The 12,114-nt window shown below is 50.4% G+C and overlaps 1 protein-coding gene across 1 annotated transcript; it reads left to right on the forward strand.

The window, feature by feature from the left end:
- Positions 1-1,008: 1,008 nt before the first annotated feature.
- Positions 1,009-11,430, forward strand: CCDC194 (coiled-coil domain containing 194). The gene is made up of 5 exons (XM_084826018.1): positions 1,009-1,338; positions 4,811-4,907; positions 7,592-7,724; positions 8,917-9,049; positions 11,115-11,430. Exons 1-5 carry the CDS (start codon positions 1,009-1,011, stop codon positions 11,136-11,138), a joined length of 717 nt encoding a protein of 238 aa, XP_084682144.1. The 3' UTR covers positions 11,139-11,430.
- The last annotated feature ends 684 nt before the right edge of the window (positions 11,431-12,114 follow it).

The following is a 12,114-nucleotide window of genomic DNA, read 5'->3' on the forward strand; positions in this document are numbered from 1 at the left end:
AGATTCCGGCTGAACATCAGGAAAAACTTCCTGACTATAACAGCAATACGACAATGGAACCATTTACCTGGGGAGGTGGTGGGCTCTCCCACACTGGAGGCCTTCAAGACGAGGCTGGATAGCCATTTGTCAGGGATGCTCTGACTTGGATTCCTGCATTGAGCAGGGGGTTGGACTCGATGGCCTTGTAGGCCCCTTCCAACCCTACTATTCTATGATTCTATGACACATCTACGAATATCAATACAGGAGACAATGTGGAAGTTAGGGAAGTTGCCGGCAGTCTGGCCATGAACTGGGACGCCCCTCCCTTAGCGTGGCTCCTTCCTACATTGGCTTCCCCGAGTGGCCAACGTGGCAGAGCGTCTGAGCCCCGCCTCTGACTTTTCCCACTTTGCTCTGCGACAGACCCTAGCATCCCTCAAGTCGCGCCCCTCGCTCTCCTCCTCCTCCTCCAAAACTTGAGTTCTCCTGGTGGAGGAAGTGGGGAGCTGCTCAGCCTGGGCCATCTGTGTGTCAAGGTCTTGGGAAGAAAGTCTCCCCATATCTGGGCTCACTGGGGAGGCTGCCTCCCTCTGTTCTGGCTGTTCCCATTCTGATTCCAAATCTGAGCTGCCAGACATCTCCATATGCTCAGATTCATTTCTGACAGCTTAAAAAGGACAGGTCTCTGCCCCTCCAGGCTTACAGTCTAAAACTGGGGGAACAATGGCATGGTGTCGTGGGTGAAAGACACCCCAAAGGGTCTCTTTTCCTTTAAGGCTGTGGGTTTGATGAAGGAGGGTGCCTTCTGTATGAACAGGGAGGTGCACATTTTGGGCCATGCCTGTGTAATCATGGCAAAACAAGCCACAAATAGCTCCACGCTGGTCTTTTTAAATGTGGCCTGCGGTGAGCCGCAGATGAAGGGTTTGTGTTTTCCTCAACGAGCCCACGCAGAGCAATTATAGCAGACAGAGAGTGGCCAGAGAGCTCTCCTTAGCCAGAGTGCAGAAGGCTGCCGGAGAGATGGACCCCTCAGCCTCCAAAACCGCTCTGAAAGTGCTGGGTTTGTGTGCCGCGTTGCTGTTCCTGGTGGCCGTGGCAGCCGTCTCCGTGGCCGTGGTGGTGTGGCGCTCTGACGCAGGCCGCCAGCTGAAAGGGTGCCATGAGCAGGCCGCCAATGAGACGGCAGCCCTGGGAGACCGGGTGGCTGAGCTGGAACGGGAGCAAGCCGCGCGAGGAAAGCAACTGGAGAAGCTGGCCCAGCGGGAGAAAGATCTGCAAAGGCAGCTGAGCCAGGCCAAAGACAGCAAGAAGAGACTCAACGCCACTTTGATGGGCTGCTTAGAGAACATGGTATGGGGTGGGTTGGGGGGGAATAGAAGTACTGATTATTTTCAGGGTGGATAATTCTGGGCCTGTTGGATCAGCAGAAGGGGGCTACATCTGGTCCAGTCTTCTCCAAGTAGGGATGGCACAGGTGCCCAATTCCATCAAGGAATCTGGTGGAATGCCCCCTGCCCTCACCCCCAAGCCCCAGTTGCCAAGCTCCTGCCCCTGCTCACCCCCTGTCTGTGCTTAGCGAGTGGCCCACATCCACCCTGGTGGCCTTGTTGAACTCCACGGTCACCATTTTTTGAAAAATAAAATGGCGATTGCAAAAATGTGCATATGTGTGTATGCATGAAAATGTGCATTTTGTGAAAATGTGCATTTTGCGCACAAATATGTGCGCAAAATGTTCGTTTTTGCAATCACCATTTTATTTTTCAAAAATGGCGACCCCAAAGTTCAAAGAGGCTGCCAGGGTGGGTGCGGGCTGCTTTCCCAATGCGGGAGGGGCTTGAGCGCAGTCCAGGGACCAGCAAGAGGGGGCAAGGGTTGGACAGGTGCCCAGAGAACTCGGACAGGGGTGGGTCCGCACATCCCTACCTCCAAGCCCTCCACAGTTATTCCTCACCCAGCATGTTGCCAGTTGCCAGCTTTTACTACCCCAAAGGACGACTACCCCTGTAGGGGTGTACGAAACTCAACTTACCTGGCTCCGCTGGGGTCTGCAGGTGGGGGGAGGCGATCCATTCCTCCCCCCAGAATCCTCGATAGGGGGTGAGGCGATCTATTCCTCCCCCCCAGAATCCTGCCTGGCCGGCTCCACTCCGTGGCCAGTCTGCGGAGTCACCGGCCGGGACAACCCACAGTGGGGCCTCCAGCCGCTGCCGGGCTGCTGCGGATGGAAATGGCATCCTGCGTAGGGGACGCCATTTGTGTCCCTACGCATGCCCATGATAGGCTACGTAAATATTTACGTAGCCTATCACGGCTAAAGCAGGGACGCAAATGGCGTCCCCTATGCTATTTGCATCCCTGCTTTAGCCATGATAGGCTACGTAAATATATATGTAGCCTATCACGGGCATGAGTAGGGACGCAAATGGCGGCCGCTACGATGGCCGCCATTTGCAGCTGCAGCAGCCCGGCAGCGGCCAGAGCCGCTGCCGCCGCCACTTCATCCAACACCAGAGCCACCGCCGCATCCGCCACCAAGTAGGTTCGTCCTGGGGGGATTCCGCAGGGTGGCGGGGGGGAGAGGCTGTTTCGCCATGGACTCCGGGGGTCTTTAGAATCCGGCCTCACTGAAGTCCGTGGTGGAATTCTCCGCCATCCCTATGCCCCTGTACATGAGTGCTCCATTTGGCTACTGTGGCTAATGGCCCTTAATGGGTCTCCCTTCTCTTCCCTAACTATTTCTCATCCTCTTACAAAGGCTTCCAATTTTATGACTTGCATCTTCCACAGGGACAGGAAAACCAGGCACGCTTGAGCTCACTGAAATTCTCTGAACTTTACTTCAAAGCTTGGTTTGCTTCGCTCCTGTTCTCAGTTGCAACATGTTTTTCAGTTCAGGTCGAACTGGGAAAGTTGTGCGTTTTGAGAAAGTTTGCATTTTCCCAAATGTGTGTGCTTGGAGAAAGTTGTGCATTCTGAGAAAGTTGCACACGTCCTCCATCCCACCCATTTAGCCTTTCTAGATTCTTCCAAGGAGTGGGGAAACTGGTGCATTGTCCAGGAACCAAATGACGTCAGGGGTTGTGATGTGACCATGCCTCAAGATGTATTTCAGCCCACAGAGGCCTGTGGGGGTCACCCCCTGCCCCAATTTAGTTGCCTTTCCTTTCTATATCAGTTGAAACTGGTTCAGTAATGGCATCGTGGATAGCCTTCAAAAAGCCTTCCCCAACTTGGTACCTTCCAGAGATATCAGACTTCAGCTCCCAGCATTTCTGACCATTGGCCATGTTGGCTGGGCTGATGGGAGCTGTAGTCCAGCAACATCTGGTTCCCATCCCTCCTCTAGAATAGCCTCCCCTTGACCTGCTGCTGTCCAGATGTGTCAGACTACAACTCCCAGCATCCCCAGACAGCATGCTGGGAGTTGTAGTCCAACACATCTGGAGGAAGCCAGGTTGGGGAAGGCTGTTTTGAAGAAACCTGGACTTGTAGCTTCATGAAGGCTTTTCATAGGAGCCCTATTTTCACATTCTTCGGTAGGCGGGATGTCAGAAGTGGTCAAAAAGGCAGCTGCCTCCAGAGTTTGTTCCTAGACCGATGCACAGCCGTCTAGGGCTTTTTTAAAGTAGACCTATAATTTCCGTACGCCTCCAGGTACGCACTAAAAGCTGGATGGCCACATTTTCTTAAAAAACAAAGTTGTTGCTGGCCCATCTGGAAGGAGGCCAGAGGTAGAGGCCTTGAGGTTCCTTCAGGGCCTCTTGGAGAAATATAAACAGACACAATTACAAGGCTTCCTGAGAAAAACAACAGACAGGCAAGGCGGGTTCCTCTGGAAAATCAATTATCATCCTACATTGTTCTCCCAAGCAGTTTCCTCCACAGCTGCAGGAGGTGGAACAAGGTGCTGGGATGGATCGGCAAAGGGGACTTGGAGAGACAACGCTCCCTTCACTGTCGAATCATACTGCACACACACTAGGGGGGTTGAGCGGGGGAGGGTGGCTTTCTGGCAGCATCAGTTTTCTTTCTGCCTGTGTTTCATGGATGCACACGTGCGCTCCGCGTCTATGAACTCCGCTGAAAAATAATATTGATGCAACCGCACATACATCACATCAGGTCTGCTTGCTTTGTAATGCAGGGATGGGCAATGTGTGTGTTTTCTGCTGAGGGCCATTTTCCTTCAGGGGTGATCTGTTAGGGGCCACTTGGCAGTGGTGGGCAGTGCTAAAGTTGGCAATGGGCAGGAGTAGAAGTAGATGGGGCCATTCCTTTCTCTCTCTCTCTCTCTCTCTCTCTCTCTGCCACCCCTTCTCTCTCTCTCTCTCTCTCTCTCTGCCTCCCTTTCTCTCTCTCTCTGCTCCCCCATTTCTCTCTGCCCCCTTTCTCTCTCTCTGCCCCCTTTCTCTCTCTCTGTCTCTCTGTCACTCCCTTCTGTCTCTCTCTGCCCCCCCTCTCTCTGTCTCTCTGTCACTCCCTTCTGTCTCTCTCTGCCACCGCTTTTCTGCCTCTCTGCCAGCCCTTTTCTTTCTTTCTTTCTTTCTTTCTTTCTTTCTTTCTTTCTCTCTCTCTCTCTCTCTCTCTCTTTGTCACCCCTCCTCTCTCTCTCTCTCTCTCTCCCTCCCCTTCTCTCTTTCTTTCTCTCTCCGTTTGTCTCTTTAAAGAAGGGGGAATGGCTAGAGATGGGAGTTGCTGGTGTGTCACATGGGTGTGACTAAAAACAGAAGGGACAGGGCTTCAAGAAAATGACCCAACAATGCATGCTAGAGATATTTCCCCACCACCACTTACACCATTCACTTCTCCTGTTGTGCAGACGCAGTTGGATGCCAACCTCTCCATCCTCCACAATGAGATATTTACCCTTCAAGCCGAAGGGATGCAGATGGGCAATCGTAACGGTGCTCTTCTAGGTAAGACAAACACAGATGGGGTGCAAGAGGAGGGATGTCGCAAGCATCCAGTTGGGGGCTCGAGCTCAGCCCCCTGGACACCAGTCCGCAGACCCCAGCGTCTGCCTAATTCGGCATGTGCTGAGTCGGGCAAGCACGGAGGTCCCTGTTCCTCCACCGAGCTGGCATTTTGCAGAAAATAGCAGCTCAGACTTTTCCATAAAGGCGGATTTTACATAAATAGTGGCCATAAAGAGGCCCATCTATAGCCCATTTATGCCTGTAATACTGCCTAAATGGGCCTCCTCATGGCCACTGTTTATGTAAAATCAGCCTTTGTGGAAAAGGCTGAACAGCCATTTTATGCAAAATGCCAGCTCAGAGGAGAAGTGGCAAGCAGGGGTGGGCGGCTGTCCGGCAGGGGTCAGGCAAGCAGTGCGGGCAGGGGTGAGTTCAGCCATCCCTGTGCAAAAGTCTCCAGGGAGAAAATGGGATGGGTGCTACCGTGGTGTAGGGTTCAGGGAGAACTGGTCCAGAACTGTATCTGGATCCAGGAACACAAAACCCTGATTATGCACACCTCCTTGCCAGAAGATTGCTCCACCCCCATCCAAAGGCACCTCCTTATGAAAAGGCCGTGCCCCCTCATGGATGCTTAAGGATCCAGCCTATCTTAAGGAGCGCCTCCAGCAACACCAGACAGGCCGCTTAACAAGATCAGCCTCGGATGGCCTTCTCTCTGTCCCATCAGCCAGGACAGCTAGACTGGTGGGGACAAGTGAGAGGGCCTTTTCTGTGGTGGCCCCCACTGTGTGGAACTCCCTCCCTAGGGAACTCCGCCATGCCCCCTCTTTAATGAGCTTCCGCCGTGCATTAAAAACGTGGTTGTTCAGGCAGGCATTTGGGGTGGGTTAGGGTATTTTAGAAAATGTTTTTATTGTAGAATTTTATTGTTTTAAACTGTTTTATTATATGCTCTACATTGCCCAGAGTGGCTGGGTGATCAGCCAGATGGGCGATTAAGAAATTTAATAATAAATAAATAAATAAATGCTCCACCCCCATGCAGCACAAAGCTCCACCCATTCCAGTAACACCCCCCCAAAAAACGAGGAAGGGTGAGTTCTTTTGATAGAACTGTATTTTCAAGTATGAATTTTTTTGTAAGTTCCTATTTAGTCTTTATACAACTTATTCCATCCAATGGAATAACGGGAGGCCGTCTGGCAGGATGCTGCAGTTTCATCCTGCTCCGTGGATCCTGCACAGAGCATGGGGTTGGTCTAGAAGACCTCGAAGGACCCTTCAAACACTATTGATTCTATTACTGTGTGAGAGAGAGAAAAAGCCCAACATATTTTCCATCCCAAAATATCCTGGAACTACAGCAGGGGCATGGAAACTCTTTAAGACTAAACAGCTGGATTCTATTTGGGAAAAGCTCTCAATAGGGATGGCGCGGGTGCCTGATTCCATCTGGGAATCTGGCAGAACCCCCCCTGCCCGCAGCCGCGAGCCCTACTCACTGAGCACCTGCCCCCACTCGCCCCCTGCCTGTGCTGGGTGAGCGACCTGCATTCACCCCGGCGGCCTCATTGAGCTCTGCTGTTGCCATTTTAAAAAATAAAATTGCGAACGCAAAAATGCGCATCTTCATGTTAGGGATGTTAGAAAATCCAGCCCCCCCAGAGTCCATGGCAGAACAGAGCAATCCCCCTCGCCACCCCGCGAAATTTCCCTGGGACGGACCCTGCCTTTTGTCGGCTGTCCGCTGCCCTCATCTGCGGCCGCAAATGGCTGCCCCAGTCTGCGGCCGCAAATGGCTGCCCCAGTCTGCAGCCGCCATTTCCCTCCCTACTTTAGCTTTTAGCTTAAAATACTTTAAGTATTTACGTAGCCTATCACAGCAAAGAGCAGGGACACAAATGGCGGCAGCTATGCCATTTGCATCCCTGCCTTTTGCCGTGATAGGCTACGTAAATATATACGTAGCCTATCACGGCTAACGCAGGGACACAAATGGCTGCAGTTGCGGCCGCAGCCTGGCAGCAGACGGAGGTCCGGCTGCGGGCGGCCCGGGCCGGTGGCTCCGTGGACTTGCCATGGAGCAGAGCCAGCCGGGGAGGATTCCAGGGGGAGGGACGGATCGCCTCCCCCCCACTGCGAAGGCCCTGGACAGGAATGGGGTGAGTAATCCATACACCCCTACTTCATGTATGTGCGGAAATGCACATTTTGAGAATTCATATGCGAAAATGCACATTTTGCGAGTGCAAATATCTGCGTAAGCGCAAAATGCCCATTTTGAAAAGATGCATATTTCACGCATACACAAAGATGTGCATTTGCAAAATGTGCATTTTTGCACAAATGCAAATATGTGATTTTGTGATGGCCATTTTATTTCTCGAAAAATGGCAACCACAGAGCTTAACGAGGCCGCTGGGGTGAATCTGGCATCTCCTGCTCCTCCTTCTTGCCGCCACCGTTGCCCGGGTCTGAGCAAGAGGCAGGGGAACAAGCAGGTTGCAAGGGGGAAGAGGAGGAGCAACTCCAGGGGGCTCTTACCGGTGGGCCCCTACTAAGATGTGGCCCCTTGGCAGCTGCACAAGCATGCCGACCGGTGGCACCAGCACTGAAACACATCCATTTTTTCTAAGCTCACGTGCTCTCTCTCTCTCTGCTGTCTCCCCACACTGCTGCAGCGGAAATGGCCCAGTGGCGGGAGCAGGTGGCTGGGCTTGAAGAGAGACTGCAGGAAGTCACGGGGGCGCGAGACACTGCCGAGGCAGAGAAGGGACGCTGCGATGCGCGGCAGAACGCACTCCAGGAAAGCCTGTGAGTACAGCCACTGTGGCATTCTGTCGGAGGAGAAACACCAGGGGACTCCAACTCCCATCGCCCCTGACCATTGGCCAGGATAACTGGGGCTGATGGGAGGTGGGGTGTGCCCCTCTCCCTCCACCCTACACACTTTTCAAATCTTCAAGGATCTCCAAGATCTGAATACTTGTAGGACATATGATGGGAAGTTCTTTGCTCTCTCTGTTTTTAAGGTCACTTTCAGGAACAATGTCTGGGTTTCTTCACAGGGGTCATCATGAGCTCCCCGTGGGCCTACAACAAAACTGGGCGTGAGTTTGGGAGGGACATGTGCCTGGACACGATATCTGCAGAATTTGGCATGCAAAAGTTCCAAGGTTCCCTCTCAGACCATTTCTTCCCGCCACCCCTGCACCCCTCTAAATCTCTCCAAGGGAAGAGTTTTGTGAAGACCAGTTAGGATGCAGTCCTATGCATCTTTAGACAGAAAATGAAACAGAAAATCCTACAACTCGCTGGCTGGGGCCTGTTGGGAGTTGTAGGGCTTTATTTGCTGGCTGGGGCATGCCAGGAGTTATAGAACTTTTTTTCTGCCAGCTAGGGCATGCTGGCAGTTGTACAGCTTTTTTTGCTGGCTGAGGCATGCTGGGAGTTGTAGGGCTTTTTTGCTGGCTGGGGCATGCTGGGAGTTGGCTTTCTTCTGTCTACACGTCCATAGGACTGCGCACTTAAAATCCTGGGGACGGGTAATGTTTCTCACACATGTATCGCTATGGGAGAAGTCAAACGAATGTGGATAAAATTATGAAACTATCTTGGGAGAATTACACAGATGGAGGTACTTTGGACCAGATCAGAGCTTTCATCCGTCCGGCCCAGGACAGTCTCCTCTGAGTAGTGGCACCTCTGTTAAAACACAGGTGCACGACTGCAGGCCCCTGTGGGCAATCTTTGTCTCCAAGGCACCCCACACAGACACACATGTGTCACACTCCCCCCTCCTGTATTTTTTAAAAAATCCCCCAAATTGGCAGTTTGCCATGGCCAGATGCGGAAGCCCGGTGGGCAGAGGTGGGGGCCGCACGGGGGGACTGCGTGGGCCGCATGTGGCTCGCAGACTGTGTTCCCCACCCCTGCCTGCAGCGTGGGTTGCAGCACTACGTCATTCCCCCCTTGGCTGACCAAACCTTCTTGCCTCTCTCTCCAGGCACAGCTACCTGGCCGAGATTGCCTCCCTCCAGCGCCGTCTGCAGGCCCGCTCCTCCTCCGCCCGCCACAGGTGCCCCCCGTTCCGGTACTTATTGTGGGGGCTGGCGTGTTTTTGCATTCTTTACCCGCTCGTAAGTTTTGGAGCAGAGAGACCGATCCCTGTGCAAGGGCAGGCGAGCACCCTGCCATGAAAGAGAGAGTCCTTGCGTAAATCTTGGAAAAGGGAGTTGTGGGGAAGTAAAGCCTCAGACCATGTGCCCGGAAGCCCTCTCACGTTAATGTCAATGTGCATGGGGAGGGCTGCATAGAAGAAGGAGCAATGGGCACTCTGCACATGCTCAGTGAACCTCAGAGTTATTATTGCAGAGTTGAGACCTGTGATTTAAATAGGTCCAAGCCTCAAGTTGAGAGAAGAGGGATTAGATTAGTCAAATCTCAGGGTAATGGTTTTACTGGTGGTGATGGGGGGGAGGAATTAATTAGCCCCGAATGCATCATCAGGACTTTCAGCTTGCCTTGTGATCAGATCGATCATGCGCTCTGCATATCCCACTGTCCAGCTGTCCTTAGAGGTCCAAGGGGAAAGCAATTGCAGCAAAGGCATGCCCACCCCGGCATGAGAAATCAAAGGCTAAAGCTACTTTTTCCATTATGCTGATTTTAATGCTGAATAATGTTTCTACATTTATAAATAATAAAAAAATAGAAGGAGGTGAGCATCCAAAGTAAATCACAAAAAAGAGAAACAGGTTCTCAGGATGCAAAAAACAAAACATTATCGTAGGAAGCCCTGCAAAAAAAATTGTTGTAGGAAGCCCCCCACCCAAATTTTATTGTAAGAAGCACCCCCCAACAAGCCCCAAAGACAGGAAAATAAGCACAACTCAGGTGAAAACTCTTCCTAAATTTACATATTTCTTAACATTTGTCGGCAACCTCTCTAACTTGCTGGATTCGTAAGGAGTGTGTGTGCTGTTTAGCTCATTGTTATTTTGTATTTGACTGTTTGTGTTTTGTAAGGCGAGCTGGTTGCCGAAAATGCAGGGGAACATTGCTTTGAATAAATGAATAATAAATAATCTGATACTTATTCTTCTTAGGATGCAGTCCTAGGCACGTTTGGACAGAAAAAAGTCTTCTGTCTAAACATGCATAGGACTGAGACCTTAGTAACAGAAACAGTGGTATTAAATTATTGTTGTTAAGCATTAATCTATAATGTAATTCAGTATTAAAATTATAATTAATAATACTTCCTTAGGGTAAAATCCAACATAAGTTACCTAGAGTAGATCCATTGAAATAAATGGGACATAAGCTAGTCACGACTAACTTAAGTTCCATTCACTTTAATGTCTCCTCTAAGTCGGACTCATGTTGGATTTTACCCACAGCGTTAATATAACAAGTTTCAAGTGTTCTTGAGAATTCGGAATGAGAATGCAACTCGTAACCGTTGCAACAATAGCCCTGTAAGGTAGGCCAATATTAGCCATATATCCCAGATGTAGGGTTCAGGATAAACTCACAGCCACTGAGTGTGTGTGTGGTGCTGAAATATTGCTGAGATATAAGGCATGTTCCCACTCACTTTTAGAAGAGATCTCCTTTTAATCCGGTTTCCAGACTGGTCGTTGCGTGCAGCAAAATGGACAGAGAGTCTTAAAGGACGGGTGTTGAACCTCTTTCACTCGACAGCCCAATTCCATTTCTATGGAATTCGCTACTACGGGATGTAGTGATGGCCACCAATTTTGTTGGCTTTAAAAGGGGACTGGACAAATTCATGGAGGAGAAGGCTACTAGTCCTGATGGCTATATGCTACCTCCAGTCTCAGAGGCGATATGCTTATGTACACCAGTTGCTGGGGAACATGGGCGGGAGGGTGCTGTTGCACTCGTATCCTGCTTGTGGGTTCCCGGTCAACAGCTGGCTGGCCACTGTGTGAACAGAATGCTGGACTAGATGAACCCTTGGTCTGATCCAGCAGGACTCTTCTGATGTTCTTATCTTCTTATTATGGCAGAGGCTCCTAGAAAAACAAACGATATAATACATGTGTTTAGTCTTTCAGGTGCCACAGGGCTCTTTGTTGTTTTTATGGTTAATCCTGATTATTATTATATTATAATAATTATTATTATTTTGGATTTGGTGTGTGTGTGTGTGTTTAACTCATTTTCATTCTCTTCCAGGAAGGGCTGAACTTTCTCCACTAGAACAACTGGCTAGTGCCTTGGAAGTGATGGGAATGGATGGAAGATTTCATCACCCCATTTTTTCCCCACCCTAAATCTGTGGGATCGCAGATAGACGTGCTCCAAACTCAGCTGCAATGTTTGGGAAATGATTCTTTCAGGGGATGGGGAAAGAAAGAAAGAAAGAAAGAAAGAAAGCATCTCAGAATATTCACGAAGGTCAAAGTTGAACCATTCAACCATTCTGTTGGATTGTAATTTCATGTCGAATTAAACGGCTGGCTTTCATACTTGATGGGCCATTTTTTTCTTGACATGTCGTTTTCGATTTTGGAAGCATTAGAGTCTAAGCCAGGAGGGAAATTCCATTTCAGAGAAGCTCTCTGGAGCCTCATGCCAGGGGTGGGAGGAGCTGAAATCGGACGGGGTGGAGCGGAAGTCAAAAGGGGCAGGACCAAAACCGCCAGTGTATTTTAACTCCAATCTCTTCCTGCCGGTAATGAAGCCATCGGCGAGGCATTTCAACCTTTTAGAATGGGGGTAAAACTGCACAAATGCTAGGAAACCATCAGACAATTGTTGGGCAGGGCAGGATTTGGACCCCAGGGGGTCTAGATTTGGCTCTCAGGCCTGATTTTGCACCCCAACTCTAAAAGCAAAGGGGGATTATTAATTTAGGAAAAACTACAAGTAAGATGGGCAGGGGTGGGATTTGAGATCCATTAAATTATTTGTGCTAATTCAGGAGAGTTTAAAGATAGCCCTTTTTCACAAAACAACACACCTGTAACGTGTGGAACTCACTGCCACAAGGTGTAGTACTAAGGACGACTACTTTAAATGGATATAGAGATTAAACAAATCCATGGAAGATCAGAGGTCTTTCCATTGGTATGAAATGATGACTTTATGGAACCCCAAGGTTCAGAGGCAGTCTGTCTTTGCATACCAGTTACGGGGGTGGGGGGGATGGGACACAGCAGTGGCAAAGGGCTGT

Source organism: Heloderma suspectum, chromosome Z (genome assembly GCF_057233095.1).
Source record: "Heloderma suspectum isolate Gila_16-S chromosome Z, 16-S_ref, whole genome shotgun sequence".
NCBI classification, from domain to species: domain Eukaryota; kingdom Metazoa; phylum Chordata; class Lepidosauria; order Squamata; family Helodermatidae; genus Heloderma; species Heloderma suspectum.